This window comes from Heloderma suspectum, chromosome 6 (assembly GCF_057233095.1).
Source record: "Heloderma suspectum isolate Gila_16-S chromosome 6, 16-S_ref, whole genome shotgun sequence".
In the NCBI taxonomy this organism is placed as follows: Eukaryota; Metazoa; Chordata; class Lepidosauria; order Squamata; family Helodermatidae; genus Heloderma; species Heloderma suspectum.
The window spans coordinates 83,907,152-83,928,897 of NC_139463.1; the positions used below are offsets into that span (position 1 = coordinate 83,907,152).

The 21,746-nt window shown below is 43.6% G+C and overlaps 1 protein-coding gene and 1 pseudogene across 1 annotated transcript; both read left to right on the forward strand.

Moving 5' to 3' along the window:
* The first annotated feature begins 6,494 nt into the window (after positions 1-6,494).
* On the forward strand, positions 6,495-7,425 carry LOC146341595 (olfactory receptor 14A16-like; annotated as a pseudogene).
* Positions 7,426-17,146: 9,721 nt separating this feature from the next.
* LOC146341596 (olfactory receptor 14A16-like) lies at positions 17,147-18,100 on the forward strand. The gene has a single exon (XM_084807562.1). The coding sequence runs from the start codon at positions 17,147-17,149 to the stop codon at positions 18,098-18,100; it is 954 nt and encodes a 317-aa protein (XP_084663688.1).
* The last annotated feature ends 3,646 nt before the right edge of the window (positions 18,101-21,746 follow it).

Genomic DNA, 21,746 nt, shown 5'->3' on the forward strand with positions numbered 1-21,746 from the left:
CTTAACTGACAAGCCCCATGATCAATGATGATGTTGTGCAGTGCTTCCAAGTTACCCTCGATGAACTCACACTTTTCCTTGATCTTTCAGGCCCAAATCCAGAACGGGAGGATGGAGTACCTGGGACCAGCAAAGATAACCCACATTGTCCAGGTCTGTCTTACTGTATTGCTAGAGTCTTGCTGCACTGCACATGAGGCCTTACTGTATTGCTAGTGGAATCCTCCTGTGGGTTGACCTTTGTATGTTTGTTGCTTACATCAGTCATTGGACATTTGGCCAGTATTTGGTGCTCAGGATCCTGTTGTGACAGAGATTTAGTAGTGTACTCTAGCTTCCACTCAGAATAGACAGTGTCACAGGAATTAACTTAAATTATTTATTTCAGCGTAAAACAAAGTGGAGACAAAGAGCCTCTCTACAACCAGTGATCTTAACAGTAACAGCCAAAACTAAGGGGCTATTTTTTTCTAACAGTGCCTCTAAGATACAGATGGCCCATCCTACAAATATGAGCTTCTCATTCACCAGAATCTTAACAGTAACAGCCAAAACTAAGGGTTTTTTCTTTTTTCTTTCTAACAGTGCTTCTAGGATACAGATGGCCCATCCTACAAATATGAGCTTCTCATTCACCAGAATCTTAACAGTAACAGCCAAAACTAAGGGTTTTTTCTTTTTCTTTCTAACAGTGCCTCTAAGATACAGATGGCCCATCCTACAAATATGAGCTTCTCATTCACCAGAATCTCTTTCAAGCATTTTACCACAGATCATTCAAGTCTTAGCATCCGCACAATACTGATACAATAGCCTTGCATTATTTCCAGCTTACAGAATGGAAGCACACTGATTGATTGATTGATTGATTGATTTCATTTGTATACCACCTAATAGCTGAAGCTCTCTGGGCGGTTCACAAAGATCAAAACCAAATCTGGGTACATTTGTGTAAATGAAAAGATATGACCTTCTCTCTTAAGAAAGGCTTACTTCTGATTACTTGTACAAAGGATTGCAGCAGCATCCTGTTTTCACTTCCCTCCCTCTCTTCATCAGTGACCAACCTGTCAGGCACAGTGATGTTCTCAGCCTCCAAGTTACCGCACATTTGTCTCTGTTGACAGTTCCCTGGTACCCTTTCCCTACTTTCGGAATGCTTTACTTGTGGGATAAAAAATATCCCATTGACTTGAATGGGCTGGGCCACATCACAGCTAAATTAAAAAGTACAACACTGAGTTAATTTCAATGGGTTGGATCCAGGATCTGTCTTCCATGAGAGGAAGGGCTCCACTTGCAGAAGGTTCCTTCATCTGATATTTGGGGCTCTTCCCATTAGTGAGAAAGTCACTTACCTTTTCGAAGGGGGTGATTCACGGGGGGGTGTGGAGGCGCTCTGCACCTCCCCCCAAAATCCTAACCTGGCCGGCTCCGCTCCATGGCAGCTCCACGGAGCCACCAGCCAGGTGCATTCGCAGGCATGCGGAGGCTGCGGATGCAAATGGCGGCGGCTATGGTGGCTGCCATTTGCGTTCCTGTTTTTTTGCCATGATAGGCTACGTAAATATTTATGTAGCCTATCACGGAAAAAAACCAGGGGCGCAAATGGCAGTGGCTATGGTGGCCGCCATTTGCGTTCCCTTTTTTTGCTGTGATAGGCTATGTGAATATTTACGTAGCCTATCACAGCCTCCACAGGGACGCAAATGGAGGAATGTTGGGAGTTTCATCTTCACTATTATCTATGTCCTGAACCATCCATATGAACACTGGTGATGATAAAATGTCATAGTACATCAATACTGTTCACCAAAGCTACAAAACCTGGTCTTTGTTGCCAGGTTCAGACATCTACCCAGGCTGAAAATCCTGTTCTCATAGTGACAGTGTGGCCCACTCCACAATAATAGCAGCAGCAATAATGTAATAGTAATGTGTGATGTGTACAGCACATCAGCCCCCATGCTTTTGGAGTTCTTATTCACACAGCCTTTCAGGATTTTGAGGGGACAGTATTACATAACTCAAATGCTTGCACAGCAAGTCATACAGCATGTCCCTACATGAAAAACATTGATCATATTTAAATATTTACCTACTAGCAAAAAAGAGGGACTTAACTCTCACATGTTCTCTGTATTCTGTTGTGCCTACATTGACCCAATCTAGGTTAATTGTATTAGAAGTACAGACCAGGGATTTAATTTTCCATGTATGCTACTAGTGCTATTGTATTGGGCTCCTGAGAATAAGTCTCCAGAAGCACAGAGCATGTATAAATAAACCACTGCCACATGGTGACAATGGCTTACTAACTAGATAGATGGGCTTTTTCCTTGTTCCAAAATGCTCTAAAATGCCAGAGAAGATATTGCATCCGGACTGGAGCTGAATTCCATAAACAAAAAAATTGTAAGTAGTTATTTATAGATATAACTTTAGTGAAAGTGAAAAGTGATGGAGAAAGTTCTCAAGATCTCTTCATAGATGGCAGGGAAGGTTTGGGTCATTGACATAATTTATATAAACTGCTCACAGCATCGAGCAACCCTACCAAGTGGAAAGTCTCAAAGCCAGTACCATCTCTTGGTGCTTTTGGTAGTGTATAGACTTCCCATATATTAAGGATGATGTATACAGTGAGTGGATTTTACACTGCTAGTATAATCCATGGTACTTACTTCTCTCACTAATGATTCACCGTATGATCTTTAAAATAAAATGACCAGCCACCTTGGTCCATAATTAAAATTCCAAAATTCATGGCCAGGCACTACTTTTATTAGGACCAACCAAAAAAAGACACAAAATGTGAGCAAGCTTTCGGGAGGGGGAGTGGAGGGGGGGCTGACATTGAAGCATGATGTGTAGTCTGTACGATCAGAGCCTTAAGATGGAGTGTAGGAGATGCAGGCTTAAATGGATCAGGCTGTCGTAGGCATTATGTAGATCTCAGGTTACACCCAGGACTGCTGGGAGAAAGAAACACATCATGGTTGATTCCTCCATCTATATCTATATCTATATCTATATCTATATCTATATCTATATCTATATCATCTATATCTATATCTATACCTATATCTATATCTATATCTATCTATATCTATATCTATCTATACTCAGATCTGTCTCCAAACATAGATGAAACAGAAACACACAGGTTCTCTGGTAGACTGAGAACAAAAGCAAAGAAAAACAAAGCAGCTTTTCAATTAGCAAAGGAAACAACAACAACAACAACAACAACAACAACAACACAGTTGTTCTATCAGTAAAGCTGGAAAATAATTTTGAGTGCTCTAATAGGTTAAAAAGATCAACAGAAGTTACAATGGGTAGTGTTACTTAGTGGTTGGTGGGAAAGTGACCTTCAAAGAATGAAATCTCATCTTCAGGTGGTAGAAACTAGAAACTATCTTCTTCCATTTATACAATTCCACTCTTGAATTGCAAAATCAGGTTTTTCTAAGTGTTTGGCATACAAAACGCTGCTACCTGTGCAGGGTTCCATGTGTCCAAGCATCATATTTCAAAGATCCTTAAGCAATGCTGGTCTCTATGTGAGCAGTAGACATATGAAACTTAATGGTTGGTGGGAAAGTGACCTTCAAAGAATGAAATCTCATCTTCAGGTGGTAGAAACTAGAAACTATCTTCTTCCATTTATACAATTCCACTCTTGAATTGCAAAATCAGGTTTTTCTAAGTGTTTGGCATACAAAACGCTGCTACCTGTGCAGGGTTCCATGTGTCCAAGCATCATATTTCAAAGATCCTTAAGCAATGCTGGTCTCTATGTGAGCAGTAGACATATGAAACTTCCTTATCATGAGTCAGGCCATTTAGCCCAGTGTTGTCTGAGTAGCAGCAACTCCTCAGGTTCTTCAGCTGAGACCTTTCCCTGAATATTTCACGGGAGATGCTAGGGATTCAATGTGGAACCTTCCACATAGCAAAGTGTGTGCCTCTGTGCCTGAGCTATGGTACTTCTTCTGATGTTACAAAGTAGCACAGTGTCATTCCAGGCAAAATGTTATTCCACATGAAAAGGGTACATTGTTGAAACAGGAAACCATGCCATGTGGAACTCTGCACAGGTGAGTGCTTTTGCACATAAAGCATCTCCCATGAGTTTCTTTTCTTTTCCTCTCTCAAATGATAAATTTTGTTCACCTCTCTTTATGTCAGTGAATTCAGTCATTCTGGGATAAATCTCCTTACAGTTGCAAAGGGACTCATACTACAAGCTTGGGAAGAGAAACATCCACTACCTATCATCCAATGGTTTTAACAACTTATTGCTCCTGCTGCATTTGCAAGTATATCCCACAGTCATCAATTTTGTATGGATGCTAATTTAAATATATGGACTGCTTATATGAATGTGTATATGTGTAAGGATTGCTGAATCCTTCTTTTTTCAAATTAATTCTGTTGTGAAATGTTACTGTGAAATTGCCTGGAAATGTGTTTTTGTTATGTTGGTGTTTATTTTATTTGTTTGTTTGTTCACTGCATTTATATCCCACCTTTTTCCCCCTTTTGCAAGGAACCCAAGGTGGGTTACATTATCCTTCTCTCCATTTACAACAACAACCCTGTGAGGTAGGTTGGGCTGAGCGTCTGTGACTGGCCCAAAGTCACCCCGTGAGCTTCCATGGCCGAGTGGGGACTAGAACCTGGATCTCCTGGCTCCTAGGCCAACACCCTAACCACTACACCACACTGGTTGTTGTTGTTGTTGTTGTTGTTGTTTCCCCCCTCTTTTTTGTTTATGTTATAACTGAAATAAAAAAGTGTATACTGGGATAGATGTTCAGTACATTTCAGCTGTCTATCTGAGTGCTAGGATATTTCCAGGTGTCTGAGCAGAAAGCAATCTATGGCGTGACAATATTTCAGGTAATGTTACTAGCTATTTTCTTGCCCAATCCAACTAAAATAGTTATCATTCAGAGTGGGGCAATGACACCAGGGAATATTTCAGGTTTTCAATATTCTTGCCTTTGGCCTTACTGTAATAATTTATGTTTATGTGAATTCACTGTAAATTTTCTTTGAGAGCTGGGTACAATTCATGTGGAAGGGAGCATGTTTGGGTTGACTGCTGTGCTTTTGCACCTACCAGTGCCATGTCCAGATAATTTTTTTCCTTTAATAGTTTATTTTTTCCCCAAGCATACTTTAAGAAATGATCTCTACCTTTATAACTTTCTGATCGGATGTCTTAACAATAATATCTGGTCCACCAGACACACATATGAACTCACATACACACAAAGACATCTTGTACTTTTATACTCATTTCAACAGAAGCACCCAGAACATGTACATGTGAATAAGGTCTCTCCTTATAAATGAACAAATTGACCTTTGGAAAAGGCAGGTCCTCAGAACTCCCATGTCTAAACTAATTGCTAGACTAGTCATTATTGTCCAGTTATAATTGTGTAAACCATAAGACTTATGATGATGATGGTACATATTCTTAATATGAGACAGATTATTTCAGTCTTCTTGTACCGATGCTTTTACTACTTATGTAATCACTTTGGCCATTTAATGGCTGAGATCAAGTTTAAAGCATTCATGTAATCTCTGATAAGTTAGCATTTAATTTGACAGCTGTGTGTCCTGCCTGATCCTACGTACAATTAGACATGGGCTTCCTGTATAAGGGGTCTACATGGGATTTCAGTATTCCCAAGGATATGCATCAGATATGCCATCCACCTGCCTCTTCCCTAATCTTGCCCACTTCTATATTCCACAGGATCCATCAGTACCCACAGTGCACAAGACACCAATAACCCGCAATACCTTAGCCTGTGAAAACTAAAGCAGAAGGAGAGTTTGTTCGTTTGTTTGTTTCTGTATGGAGAAAATCCTGTTATAAATTTGAGTAGTCTGGACTAAATTAATGTAAGATACATTGCAACTATATGTCTCACTGTTAATTCTTTACACTTACTTTCTTCTACCCCTTCCCAGTATAAAAAAATTCATGCAATCAACAACAATTCCCATTTAATCCCTTTCCTTCACCTTTTCCAGCTTTTAAATAAAACACATCTCTTCCCCCAGCATTTAAATGTGGGTACGATACATTCAGGCCAAGATAGTCTGGCATGTATTGTGCTCATATTAATCCACCATACCAGATACGGAAGGCACCCTGCTAATTTTTCCTATGGTTACATCCATGAAAGAATTACTGTGTGTATGCTGGGGTGGGGGAATAAAACATGGTTCTACTTTTGGGTGTAATGTGAAATCACAAAACAGGAAAAAAGTGAGCAGTCTGAAAACATGATCATCATCATTGTCATTTTGCTCAAGTATAACAACTGAAATTCTTACTAGAATTCTTACTAGAAAGAATTACTGAAATTCTTACTAGACAGTAATTCTTGTATACTTTTCATTATGCTTCCTTCTACAGCACTATGCAACAGACGATTGAGTGGAACCTGTTCAACAAAACACCAATGTCTGAGTTTCTTCTCCTGGAATTCTCAGAGGTTCAGGAACTACAGATTCTACACTTCATTGGATTTCTGATTTTGTACATGGCAATTATACTGGGGAATCTTCTCATCATTTCTCCAATAGCTCTTGACCATCACCTTCACACCCCCATGTACTTCTTCCTGATGAACATGGCCATGCAAGACATCGGTTCTGTTTCAGTCATTATCCCCAAGTCTATGGTCAATTCCCTCTTAAATGTCAGACGTATTTCTTATTCTGGATGTGTTGCTCAAGTCCTCTTCTTTTTCTTCTTTTTATCATCTGATTTCTCCCTTCTCACACTCATGGCATATGATCGGTATATTGCTATTTGCAACCCGTTACGATATGAGACAGTGATGAACAAGCAAGCCTGCACCCAAATGCTTGCTTGTGTGTGGATCAGTGGTTTTCTCCATGCAGTGCTGCATACCAGCAGTACCTTTGCAACCCCTTTTTGCTCCAATGTCGTCAATCAGTTCTTCTGTGAAATCCCTCAGTTACTTAAGCTCGCTTGCTCTGACTTGTACCTAATTGAAATTGGAGTTGTTGTGCTGAGTGTTATCATTGGGTTAGTCTGCTTTATCTACATCATTATAACTTACGTTCATATTTTCACTGCTGTGCTGAGAATCCCTTCTGTGCAAGGAAGGCAAAAGGCCTACTCAACTTGTCTTCCACACCTTATTGTCATCTCCACATTATTATCTACTGGTTTCTTTGCCTACCTACGGCCCACTTCCAACACCCCATCACATCTGGATTTGGTATTCACTCACTGTGATATATTCCATGGTTCCCCCCATGCTGAATCCAGTGATCTATAGTATGAGAAACAAGGAGATCAAGACTGCCTTGTCAAAACTCTTTGGATTTAGCCAAAGAACATTTTCTGATGTTCTGGTATAATTGCGTGCTTGTCTAGATGGTTTAGGCTTCACTTCAGCACTGATGCACAGTGACATTTTAATTAATAATAATAATAATAATAAAAGCATTTTAGTCATACCCTTATCTATGGATGGATGGACTCACCTCTGTCCCAGTTTTCCAAGCGCTCCCTGAATCACCGCCGTCGCTGCCCCCTAGATCTGCTTTCTGAGTAGCTGTGCACCCATTGAGCAGGTCCAGCAGCCATCTGCTCTCTCAATGAGTCACCATTTTACCACACAAAAATGTAACTCATTCTTTTCAGTAAATCTAATCTTACACAAATGGCGGCCGTAAGGGGTCCATCTATGCAACATTACAGGGATAAATGGTCCATTTGCACTTGTAATGTTGTGGAAATGGCTCTTTTACAAATGTTGTTTGTATAAGATTCGATTTCTGGAAAAAGATGAATCACCTTTTTTTCATAAAATGGCGACTCGCTGAGGGAGTGGATGGTGCTGGGCGTTCACAGATGTGTCTGGTAAGTGCTGGGGGCTTGCACAGCTCAGCAGGGAGCAGTCCAGGAGGCCAAGCAAGGGGGAATTCATCAGACTCCATCACCCCCCTGAGCGCCTGCAACATACCTACCCTAACTCCCAAGGAGCTCAGACCATGCTTGCTATATCTGTTGTATCCTCACAACACCATGAGCTATGTGAAGTTGAAAAGTAAGAACTGGCTGAATTTCACCTAGTGAGCTTCACAGCTATGTAGGAATTTGGACTCACTAACCTCAGCCATAGCCCAACACTCTAGCCACAGCAATGCATTGCAGGGCTGGGTATCTGTGGACCTCCAGATGTTGCTGGATGGGAGTTGTCTATCAGCTCACCCCACTAGTCATGTAGCTTGGGCTTATGGGACCTGGAGTCCAACAACACATGGAGAGCCACAGGTTCCCCACTCCTGCCAAACTGGCTTCCCCAGTATCCCAATTCTTTAGAATCCCCCCCCCCAGGAGTCCATGGCAGAACGGACTAACCCCCCATCACCCCCCAAAATCCCCAGAACAGACCTACTGGCAGTGGCTCTGCCTCCGGCACCAGTGGCAGCCCCACCGGCATGATAGGCTATGTGATAGGCTACGTATATATTTACGTAGCCTATCACGGCTAAAGCGGGGACGCAAATGGCGAAGGGGACACCATTTGCATCCCTGCTTTAGCCATGATAGGCTATGTAAATATATACATAGCCTATCATGGCCTAGCGTAGGGACGCAAATGGCGTCCCCTACTCAGGATGCCATTTGCATCTGCAGCAGCCCAGCAGTGGATGGAGGCCACGCTGCGGATCGCACTGGCTGGCGGCTCCACAGACTCGCTGTGGAGGGGAGCCAGCCAGGCAGGAACACATCCTCCCCCCCCCCCGGAACCCAGAGGATCCAGGTAAGTGGGGTTTCATACACCTCTAAATAGGTCTTAAATGCCCATTCCAGACCAAGTCATGCCAAATATTTTGCATTCCAACATGGAACAATATACTGTTGCTTGGAAAATTCATTCCCCCCATGGCTACAGTGAGGATCACAGTGAAGCTCACAGGGAACAGGGAATTCTGAGGGGGATGACACATGGCATCAGAGGCTCTGCTAGTGAAAAGGTGCTGTGGCTGCATCCCTGTGAGCCCTGCCTCCACTACACCACTGCTTGAGGGACACCCATATTCCTGTGAAGGAAAGGTTGACTTTTTGAATGGCTTCCTAAACCATCACCCCTTGATAAGGAAGCCACCTACATATCACCAAAAAGGGGGGGATGTATCACCAAAAAAGAGGACAGAAGAGAACACAGATTTGCTTAGAATTTGATAGGGATGGCCGAAAGTCCCTTACCTGTCCTCGAAGCTTGCTTCGCGGTGGGGGGGAGGCGCTTCGGTTCTCCCCCTGAAGTTCAGGCGAGGGGGGGGAGGCGCCCCATCCCTCGCCGCCGAAATTCAGGCCGGGGAGGAGCGCCCCGTCTCCCCAGCCGCGAAAAAAAAGTAAAGTAAAAACAAAAACAAAAACACCCGTGATAGGCTACGTGATGATTTACGTAGCCTATCACGGCTAGATTTCCAAAGTCAGCCGTGATAGGCTTTGTAAATCGTTACATAGCCTATCACGGGTGACTTTGAAAAAAAAAAAAAGCATGTACGCAAATGGCGGCGCCCATGGGCGCCGCCATTTGCGTTCCTTATTTTGGCACGTCTAGTCTACGTAAAGATTTACGTAGACTACGGCAAAAATAAGGGCAACACAAATAGCGTTCCCTTATTTTCGCCGTAGTCTACGTAAATCTTTATGTAGACTACCCCTGTCCAAATAAGGAGTCCAAATAAAGGCCCATGGGCGCCGCCATTTGCATACGCGTTTTTTTTTTCAGAGTCACCCATGATAGGCTACGTGACGACTTACGTAGCCTATCATGGCTGACTTTGTAAATCTAGCCATGATAGGCTAAGTAAATCATTACATAGCCTATCACGGGTGTGGGGTTTTTTTTAACTTTACTTTTTTATTTTGTAATGTCGGTGGCAGCAACTGGTCGGGAGACCGGCCGCCGCCCCCGCCGAAATGCCGCCGACACACTGCCGGGACCCGCCGCCGATAGGGACATTCGGCCACGGTAAGTACCATCCTGGGGGGGGGCGGCGGAGAATTTCCCCACTAATTTTGGGGGGCCGAATGCGTTGGCATTCGGCATCCCAGAGATTCGTGGAGAAATTCTCCACCATCCCTAGAATTTGAACATGCAAGTTTATTTATGCATAGATGCAAACTCAGAAATAATTACTATAATATAAATAGAAATGCAATATATCTCACCAGTAGGGGTGTACGAAACCCACTCACCAGTCCGCTGGGGGGGTCCGCAGTGGTGGGGGAGGCGATCTGTCCCTCCGCCCGGAATCCTACCCGGCTGGCTCCACTCCACGGTGAGTCCGCAGTGCCGCCGCCAGGTCCATCCGCAGCTGGACTTCCATCCGCTGCCAGTCTGCAGACACAAATGGCGTCCAGCGTAGCGGATGCCATTTGCATCCCTGGTCTTTTGCCATGATAGGCTACGTAAATCTTTACATAGCCTATCATGGAAAAGAGAAGGGACGTAAACGTTGTCCGCTATGCCAGATGCCATTTTCTTCCACAGACCGGCAGCAGATGGCAGCAGACAGACTGGACTCGGCCGGTGGCAGGTAGGATCCGTTCCAGGGAAGCTTCGTGGGGTGGTGGAGGTGGGTGGTTCATTCTGTCATGGACATCCAAGGGGCCAGATTCTTTAGAATCCAGATTCATTGGAGTCCATGGTGGAATTCTCTAACATCCCTACTCACCAGAGTGAGGATGACTGTGACCAGGTAACCTGTGTACCTGTCAGTCCGCTGTCCAAGTGCTAATAGTTGACAGGCAAGTTCAAGGCCTCTGCTCTTCCTTCTGATGGTTCTTTAGCTTTGAACTGAATTTGGACTAGGGATGTCAGAGAATTCCACCATGGATCTCAGTGAAGCTGAATGCCAGTGCATTCTGCCCCCCAAAATCCATGGCAGAACGAAGCCCCCCTGCCCACCACCCCACGAAAGGCACGCAAAATGGAGCACTTACCTGGTGCCATTTGCTCTGCTTTGCGAATGGCGGCCGCATCTGTGGCCACCATTCACTTCCCAATTTAGGCCGTGATAGGCTATGTAAATATTTACGTAGCCTATCACAGCAAAAAAGGGAACACACATGGCGGCTGCCATAGCTGGCACCATTTGTGCCCACAGGCTCAAGACACCTGCGAATGCACCCAGCCAGTGCCTCCATGGAGTTGCCATGGAGTGAAGCTGGCTGTTTTAGGATTTTGGAGAGAGGTGCAGAGCGCCTCCCCCCCACCGTGAATCACTCCTGCAAAAAGGTAAGTGACTTTCGTACATCCCTAATTTGGACTGGAGAGTCCTTCAAATCAAGGGCTGTTCTTCAAACAGAGGACAATCCTCTATAAAACAGTGTTAGCAGAAGTGGCTGAATAAAGCAAAATTAATACATAAAGTGAAGGGCTTGGCAACTAGGGATGGCGTAGAATTCTGCCACGGATTTCAGTGAGGCCGAATGCACTGGCATTCGGCCCCCCAAAACCTTTGGAGGAACAGCCTGCCCCCCCCTGCCCCCCCCGCAGATTCCCCCCGGGACGAAGCTTACCTAGGGTGGATGTTCCGGATGGCGGTGGTTCCGGCGGCAGCCCTGGCAGCTGCGGCTGGTCTTTCAGCCAGCTGCCGTGGCTGCCATTTGCATTCTGGTCTTTGCCGTGATAGGCTACATAAGTATTTACATAGCCTATCACGACAGCCAAGCAAAAAAAAAAAAAGCATACGTAAATGGTGGCGGCTATGGCGGCCGCCATTTGCGTTCCCTATTTTTTGCTGTTTTAGCCTACGTAAATATTTACGTAAGCTATAGCTATTACGGCAAAAAAAAAAAAGGAACGCAAATAGCACCCACTACACTATTTGCATTCCCCCTTTTTTTTTGCCCTAATAGCCTAAGTAAATATTTATGTAGGCTAAAACAGTGAAAAATAGGGAATGCAAATGGTGGCTGCCATAGTCGCAGCCATTTTGTACGCTGTTTTTTTTTTCCTCCCCCAGTCGTGATAGGCTACATAAATACTTACGTAGCCTATAACGGCAGCCTGGCTGGACACAAATGGCGGCCGGAACTCCTGCTGTGGATGGCCCTGGCTGGCTGCTCCGCGGAGCGGAACCATCTGGGCAGGATTCTAGGGGGGAAGATCACCTCCCCCCATTGAGGATTCCAGGGGGAGGGACGGAGCACCTCCCCCCACCGTGAAAAATTCCATGGAAAGCTAAGTGACTTTCGGACATCTCTATAGGCAACCTTTACAAAGTCAAAAACAGCAGCCAGAAGTCTAAAACAACAGAGCAGATCTGGCTAGGTTTCTAACAGAATGAAACCACCACTACTACAGAACATACTGAAAATGCTAGTCTCCCTCTCCCTCTCCCTCTCCCTCTCCCTCTCCCTCTCTCTCTCTCTCTCTCTCTCTCTCTCACACACACACACACACACACACGCACGCCAGGCTAAAGGGAAACATATTTAGCTCCACTTGGCTGCAAGATGACATCCCCCTCCCCATGACCCCTGTTTGTACTCAAGGCATCCAGAGCTCTTAATTAGCTCTGAACCTGAGTGACCTTTGTTCTTGTGCCTACTAACTGCTCTATCACTCTAAGGTAGGGAGAGAATTCCGCCACAGACTTTAAAGATTCTTTAGAATCCGGCCCCCAGGAGTCTGTGGTGGAACAGAGCAATTCCCCCCCACACACCAGTCCACAAAACTTGCCTGGGATGGATCTTACCTTGTGACGGCCGTCCGGTCCATCCGCTGCCCCTGTTTTGCAGCCGCAGATGGCTGCCCAGGTCTGCGGCTGCCATTTCCCTCCCTGTGTTAGCTGTGATAGACTACGTAAGTAATTACGTAACCTTTCATGGCAAAGAGCAAGGACGCAAATGGCGGCCACAATGCCATTTGTGTCGCTGCTCTTTTCGTGATAGGCTATGTAAATATATATGTAGCCTATCACGGCTAACGCAGGGATGCAAATGGCAGCCGCTACGGCAGCTGCCATTTTCAGCCACAGCCCAGCAACGGACGGAGGTCTGGCTGGGGGCGGCCCCGGCCGGCAGCTCCATGGACTCGCCACAGAGCGGAGCCGGCCGGGGAAGATTCCAGGGGGAGGGACGGATCGCCTCCCCGCCACCGCGGAAGATCCACACCAGAACAAGGTAAGGGATTTGAACATCCCTACTCTAAGGACAAATTAACCTTAGTGAACTGTTTTTGGTGTGATCCCTGGCCATTGCTGCTCCAACAAGGATCACGACCAGTGTACCCTTTGAGATAGGGACCAGTGGATGGTCCGTAAGTGCTCCACAGAAGGCCATGACTTCAGCAGCCTTAAAGAAATCTGTCCCTACTTTGAACTGCACAGCTTGGGGAAAGGGGGAAGAATGGATTTTGAATGTTAACAAGGACCTACCATGTGTTGTATTGACTGACCCTAAAATCCCTGCCCACACTGTTTTTTTTTGTTTTTGTTTTTTTGCCTTGAAAGCCTCTGCAAATAACCTGACATTTATTTATTTATTTATTGCATTTATATCCCACCTTTTTTCCTCTTGCAAGGAACCCAAGGCAGCTTACATTATCCTCCTCCTCTCCATTTTATCCTCACAACAACAACCCTGTGAGGTAGGTTGGGCTGAGAGTCTGTTGCAGGCCCAAGGCCACCCAGTGAGCTGAGTGGGGACTAGAACCCAGATCTCCTGGCTCCCAGTCCAACACTCTCACCACTACACCACACTGGCTCTCTAGTGATACTCTCTTTGGCTCTGACATAGTCCTATTGCTACTCCCTTGGCCTGAAGCTGTACCAAAAGCTGCATGAGATGCTCAGCTAGTATTGGCCACATGTCCTTCAGTCCCTCTGTAAAGTATTAATAAACCTCCATCCAATGATGATAGCTTCTTACTGTCAGTGTAGACAGACCTTTTGACTATCTCAACGTAAAAGGGTACAAGAGCTTTTATTATACCCTTTCATTGGTGGCTGGACAGATACTCAGTTTTCTAATGTGGCTGGTGAAAGAAGATTCCAACATGAGAAAACAGTTAATTATCCTCTCTTCCCTGCCCCCTACTGCTACATTGCCTATGTTAGACTCCTGGGAATAATTTCCCTGCAGCTCAAAACATGTATAAATTAGCACTGCTTCATGATGACAGCTACTTCTTACCAGTGGAGAAACTCCCCCCCCCCAATTGTCTCAAAAAGAAAAGAAAAGATACCATACAAATTAAACTGCACAGATGACTGTAACATGCACAGTACTCTATAGTGGTAGAGAAGACATTGCATCTGGACTGAAAAGAAATTCATGCACAGAAATGGTGAGTTATTTTTTTTAGGCAAAACTAGTGATAAACAGAGGATGTGCTCAGGATCTCTTCTTTATATGGTGCGTCGGTGGTATAATTCCTACCAAAATAAAGCTTCCTCACAGAAAGCTTTTGCTGTCATTTATATCACCTGCTCACTACATGCAAAAGCACTACTAAGATCAGATTAATGTGTGTAGGTCTCTCGCGCCTCCAAATCCTGCTCTGCTCCCAGAGTGCCTCTGGACCAATTCTGATAGCATGAGAACCCAAAGAAGAAGGCTCTGAAAACACAAGATAAACAAAGGAACCATGTAGTTATGACATGGGTATAATTATGATAGTACAATATCAATATAGTGTGTTTAATTACAATTGTTGTAGCTGGTAGAACAGTTGTTATTATTTGTTGACAAGGTCTCCGGATTATATCTGTTTCAGTACTTCATCAAAACCAACTTAAATCCAAAAATCCCTATGTGAAGCCAACATGTCTTACTCATGGAGGGCAGCTGATTCCCCCCCCCCCCCCCGGCTCAAGATGTGCCTCTTCCAAACCACTCATGAACTGTCCAAAAATCTCTTGACCACAGAAGTTGCTGGGGTTCTTCTGCTTTTCTTAGTTCCCCAACCAAAGTGGGAATGGGGAAAGAAAAAAAACACTAACAGCATTTGTATATTGTTTCCAGTTCAAATATAACTCTCAGTGATTCAAAGACTGACCTTCAGTACAGGAGACAAAGCAAACCCCTAACCACAGTATTTATCAGAGTCTTTCTTTCTTTCTTTCTTTCTTTCTTTCTTTCTTTCTTTCTTTCTTTCTTTCTGCCCTGTTAATCTTAGACTGGTCACTCAGATCCTCACCTTGCCATAGGCAAAAAGTCTGCAAAAGCCCCTTTTTAAATATGCACATTTTTGTCTCCATCAGTCATGGAGACTTAGGAGTTTCAACAGGCCCTCATCAGGAATGGGTCACACTGGCCAAGAAAGGTATCTTTGAATTCCTATTCTATTTTCCGGAGGTTCTTCTACAGATTGTGGCCTTCTACCCTACACCCCCCTTTTAATGGCTTGTGTGCATGCATGCATGCACACGCATGCTGAGTTAGATGTATTTTTGGAACTAGATTTGGTGAGAGCTCTAGCCACTTGGTGCATCCTACCCTGATCAACTAGTGGAACGGATTGCAGCTGAGACCACTGTTTGGTCCCTCTTGTTTCCTCTTTATGCCCCAACTCACTTGTCCAAATCCTCCAGAAGATTTGGTCAAGCTGATGATGGTAATTTCAGAGGCAGAAGTGAAGCAGTGCTATTAATTGGCATGAATGAGTTCTGAGCTCTAGGTAACCTCCTTCTCCCATCCCCTTTTGTTATTGAAACCTCTTGGTAGGACAAATGTCCCTCAACCCCTTTCTTTCTTCCCCACTCCCTCAAGCTCACTCCAAACCTTTCTCTCTTTTTTTTCCTTTTCAAGAATTTTAGGGACCCTAATGTACTTAAACCCCACCTCATTGCCCTCTCACACTCGTAAGCCCACCCTACTGTAGAACACACTGTTTATGCATGTCTGCAGCCTAGTATAAGCTCAAAAACTCTCAGATTCAACCACCAAGAGAACAAAGCTAATTTCCCCACAGTCCTGTCCTCTCTTCACCTGTAGAGGGTTCCTCTCATGTTTATGCATACATTTTGCTTTTATTTGATTCATAAATGCTCTACCAAGTTAACCTCCCCCAACTGACTGTACATTTTGAAGTCATTCTTGTGTTTAATACATTCCTCATTGTTTGAAGAAGACTGTGTATGTGTTGATTATTGGGTTCAGCCTTGCCAAAGACACACTATTGACAAAGTTTAAAATATCCTTTAACAAATGTATGCCTCAGGAATTAGGCACGTTTGTACACATATCTGGAGAAGTGCAGTCACTAACATCTTGTTTTGTTTCTTTTGGTCCTCTTTATGACAGTGAAGCCATGAGCTTTTTAGTGTACTTGAACTCTTTGCCTAGATCCTGGGAGATCTTTAGGTGCTTTGGTTTAATTTAAAGCAGAATATAGCAATTATAAAATTAATCCTGGTACCTTTGCTAACCAGAAGTTATTTTCTTTTCTGAGTCACCACCTTCAAAGAGGGAAATATATACTAATCTAGCAAAAGAAAAGAAAAGAGAAAAGAAACTTTTTTTGTATTATTGTTTTTGAATTTAGCGTGATGATGTATTGGTCTGTATCGAACTACTGTAGATTTTCTGCAAGGGAGATGGGTGCTTTCCCTATGCCAGGAAGCTCCTGGAACCTTTTCCTGTCATTTTGCACCTTTCAATGTTGTCTTCAGATAATTTTATTCTGATTTAATAGACTGATTTTAAGAATGTTGTAAAAAGCATCAGAGTTCTACTTAGAGTGCAATCCTATGCATGCCTACTCAGAAGTAAGTCCCATTGAGATCAATGGGTCTCGATCCCACGTAATTGAGAATAGGATTACTCAATTCCTAGTTTCACCCCACCTTAGTGGTTATCACCACGAAAGGAACAGTACAGGGGAGTATTTGTGGAATTCTGGACTTGGTGTTGTGTGTGTTGGTGTGTTCATGAGAAAATTTGTGAACAGAGTTTTCAGCTAATCTGGAACTATTATCATGACCTTCAATTGCTCTGACTTAAAAAAAAAAGAGAGAGAGAAAAAGAAGAAGAAAAAAATCAGTCCATATTTGTTTAGTTGTCCTTGTGTTTCCTTCTGCAGGCACTGTAAAACAGTCCACTGAGTGCAAAATGTTCAACAACACCTCAGTGTCTGTATTTCTGCTTCTGGAATTCTCAGAGGTCCGGGAACTGCAGATTCTACATTTCATTGTGTTCCTGGTGTTGTATATGTCAGTTGTAACTGGGAATCTTCTAATCATCTCTGCAATAGGTTTTGACCACCACCTTCATACACCTATGTACTTCTTTCTGATGAACCTGGCCATGCAGGACATTGGCTCTGTCTCAGTCATTATCCCTAAATCCATGATCAATTCCCTCATGAGTACAAGACATATTTCTTATTCTGGATGTGTTGCTCAAGTCCTTTTGTTTTTCTTCTTTTTATCATCTGATTTCTTCCTCCTCACAGTCATGGCATATGATCGGTATGTTGCCATTTGCAAACCATTACATTATGAGTTGGTGATGAACAGGCAAGCCTGCATCCAAATGTTTGCTACTGTATGGATGGCTGGTCTTCTCTATGGAGTGTTACACACCAGTGGGACATTTGCAACTCCTTTCTGCTCCAATGTTGTCAATCAGTTCTTCTGTGAAATCCCGCAGTTACTTAAACTTGCCTGCTCTGACTTATACCTAATTGAAATTGGAGTTGTTGTGTTGAGTGTTAGCTTTGGATTAGGCTGGTTTATCTTCATCATTGTAACTTATGTACATATTTTCACTGCAGTGCTGAGAATCCCTTCTGTGCAGGGAAGGCAAAAGGCCTTCTCAACTTGTCTTCCCCACCTCCTTGTCTTCTCCACATTTTTATTTACTGGAAGCTTTGCCTACTTGCGACCAACCTCTGACACCCCATCATATCTGGATATGGCATTTACCATGATATATTCCATGCTCCCCCCTATGCTGAATCCAGTAATCTACAGCATGAGAAACAAGGAGATTAAAAATGCCCTGTCAAAGCTGCTGGGTTTCAGACAGTCTTCTATGAATAGGATCTCCAGTTTTCTTCTGTAAGTGTCATTCTAGTCCTATTCATCCATTCTCTGAACATACAATTATTATCATGCAAGGACTGGGAGTGTGTGTGGGGATGAGCATGCTAGTTCTGCCTCCTTTAGCATAGCAGGGTCCCTGATCAGTTGCATTCAAGGGGACATGGGTAGATCACCTCTTCAGACCTTACCACTCAACACAACAAGGCCAGGGAAATAGTGGCTAGTGCGCATGAGGATGTACCCTGTTTAAACCCTCACACTTATATGTAGGGATGTCAGAGAAATCCAGTTTTGGGGGGTGGAATTTGACAAATTGTCCCCCTGGACTATGTTTTGGTACCCACTGTGGCGCCTGACTCATTCTGCAGCAAATCGGGCAGTTCACAGATTTTCCAGGAATTGTGTGCATTTGGGGATGGGGGAGAAGGTTCTGCAATTAGCACAAATTTCTGAGCAATTTGTGCAATTTATGGCTGAATTTGAGCAAATGACAGCAAATTTGTGCAAATTATGTACATTGCTCAGAAATTCGCACAAATTCAGAAACTCCCCCTCCCCCCAAATACACAAAAACGTACACAGAGTTCAGGGAAAAGCCCGCAGCTTGACTTGCAGATGCAAATGGAGTCATACATGCTGCGGAACTCTATCAAGCCGAAAGGGAACCGGATTTCCCAGTGACGGACATCCCTACGTATAATTGAATGCTTGAATGGGGCCTAAAACATATGGGGGAGGCTACACGAATAGAACAGACGGTCACCCTCCAAATGGTAGAGGATGATGGGAACGATGCTGGATGGGGCAGAGCTAGTATGGATGTCCCCACTACCCTCCTCCTCATGTAGAATTAATTGCATGAGGGAGGGAAGGAGAGAATACATTAATAGGGCTTCTCTGTGTGCTTTGATAGTATTAAGAAACATTAGAGGCATATTTTGTTATGCAGACATGAAATTCTTACTGTGCACAATGTCAGCCTCCTTCCATTCCTCCAGCTCCTCAGGTGAACCATTCACAATTTGTTTGGCAGGTAACATGCCTGCTGTCCATTGCTGCTGTGTTCTTGTCTACATTTACATATTCAGTTGCCTTTCCCATATCTAGCTCCCTGTCATGCTTGGGTCACATTAACCCAGCACCATCAAGACAACACAGATCGTTTCTCATGAAAAAGGGGAAAGAACTTTCTGTCAGTGATGGCATATTGAAAGCAATGAATTCCATGTCCTTAATCCTGAAGTGATGGCTGAGTTCTTGCTCAAGCATGCTCAGTTGGCATCTATTTCAGGCCTCCGTAAGATGTGTCCTTACCAAGATGGGGAACAACCCTACTAGTCTTATATTGTGACTCATGGGACTTAAAGAAGCTCCTGGGATTATGCTCAGAGTCTGGAGCTGCAAAAACAGGGGTAGGATGTAGTCAACAGGGGTAGGGATTAGGGTGGCCATCTGTCCTACTTTAAAGAGCACAGTCCTCTATTGGAAGGCATCCTCTATTTGAAGGGCTGTCCAGTCCAAGTCCAGTTTAAAGATAAAAGAAGGGAGATTAGAGGCACTGAAGTGGCCCATCAACAGTTAGCTCCTGGACTGAGCAAGTCACCTAATCAAAATCTCCCCCACTATGGTGAGATGTATAATGCAGAAGTGGTCACCCTAATAGGGATGGGAGGAGTTTCTCCATACAATTCCTTTTTTGTTCTCTTGGCTTCTTCAGCCTTGTGTCTCACTTCTCTTACATTCCAATTTCACATGGTGAATTTCTAAAAAAAAATAAGTTGGGAAGTAGAGCATACATTTGGCCAGAGCTTTCAGATCTCGCTTGTTTTCTGCACAATAATCAAACACAGCAAAATAAAATAAATGCATTCTTGATGTGATCATATGTATATTTATGTGTCATTTATTTATCATGTTTGTAAAGTATTTCTTTGGTGCTTCGGGGGGGTCTGCACTCTTACAAACACAAGCATGGTCAGATAGAAGACAAAATAGCCACAGAAGCAAGCATACAAAATAATTTGCAAAGCTGCTGTAAACATACTAGTTGATTACAAATTCAGCTGAAAGCAGCATAGGACAGAAAGGCTTTACCTGCTGACCTAAACACCTGCACAGAATGTGGTAGGCATATATCAATAGGAAAAGAGTTCCACAGAATTGGGGCCATGGCTGAGAAGGCCCTGTCTTTTGTATGTGCCAGCCTAACAGTTCTTAATGGCAGGCACTTGTGAAGGATGAGTTTGTGCTATGTTTTACTTAGCAATGGATGGGGACAAGGAGAGTTAAATAAACCTTTCCATCTTTGCTATAGTGGTAACAAAAAGTTTGTGAACCCCTTAGGATTGTCACATATTTCCAACGTAAAATGTTATTAGATCTTAATAAAACACCATAATCCTAGATATAGAACAATAGATAACCTGATCAAATAAATGACACACAAACATGATTCTTTTTCACCATGTATTTATCCATAACTGATTCAGCATTCAATAATCATGTGTGAAAAAGTCTCCGAACTTTTAGATTCAGTACCTGGTGGCACCCCCTTGAGCAGCAATGACTTCAATTAAGTGTTTCCTGTAACTGTTGGTCAGTCTCTCACATCAGTTTTGAGGAATTTGGGCCCATTCCTCCTTATAGAACTGCTTCACCTAGTGACATTTGAGGGCTTCCTTGCATGAACAGCTTGCTTCAGGTCCTGCCACAACATTCGGATGGGGTTTAGGCCTGGACTTTGCCAAGGCCATTCTAAAACACAGAATTACTTCTCCTCAGCCATTCTTTTCTAGAACTACTGTATGTTCAGGATCATTATCTTGTTGCATGACCCACTTTTGGATCAGCTTCAACTCACAGATGGATGGCCTGACATTCTCCTCTAGAATCGTCTGATACACTGCAGAATTCATGGTTGTGTCAATTAAAGCAGGCCCAAACCATCATATTCCCACCACCATGCATGGCAGTTGGGATGGTTCTTCTGTTCAAATTCAGTGTTTGTTTTTTGCCAAACATAACATTTCTCATTGAGGCCCAAATGTTCTACCTTTGACTTGCCTGTCCACAGAACATTGTTCCAGAGGTCTTGGAGATCATTTATGTGGTCTTAGCAAACTTCAGATGAACAACGAAGTTCTTTTTCAAGAGCTTTGGTTTCCTCCTGGCTATCCCCCCATGAATACCATTCTTGTTCACTCTTTTTCCTGATCATTCCTGATCATGAACAGTCACATTACCCAAGGCAAGAATGGCCTGCAGATCCTTAGCAGTTATTCTGGGGTTCTTTTGGTCTTCCTGGATGATGCACCTGTTTGTTCTTGAAGAGATTTTGGTAGGATGACCACTCCTGGGCAGTGTGACTGTGGTCTTGAACCTTCTCCATTTGCAGACAATCTGTCTGAGAGTGGATTGGTGGAGCCCCAAATCCTTAGAAATTGTTTTGTAACCCTTTCTAGACTGATGAGCAGCCATAACTTCTTTTCTGAGGTCATCAGAGATGTATTTTGATCATGGCATGATCATGACATGTTTCCACAGAACTGTATGATGTAGGCCAAACCCACAAAGTTTCTGATCCTTTTATAGGATGGGGCCTCCCAAACTCTCATCTGAAGATCTACCTAATTATTTAAACACCTTATTCTAATTATTTACTTTAA

Excerpts from the sequence above, each read along its gene's own strand:
- LOC146341596 (XM_084807562.1), top strand. The coding sequence starts at position 17,147 with ATGTTCAACAACACCTCAGTGTCTGTATTTCTGCTTCTGGAATTCTCA.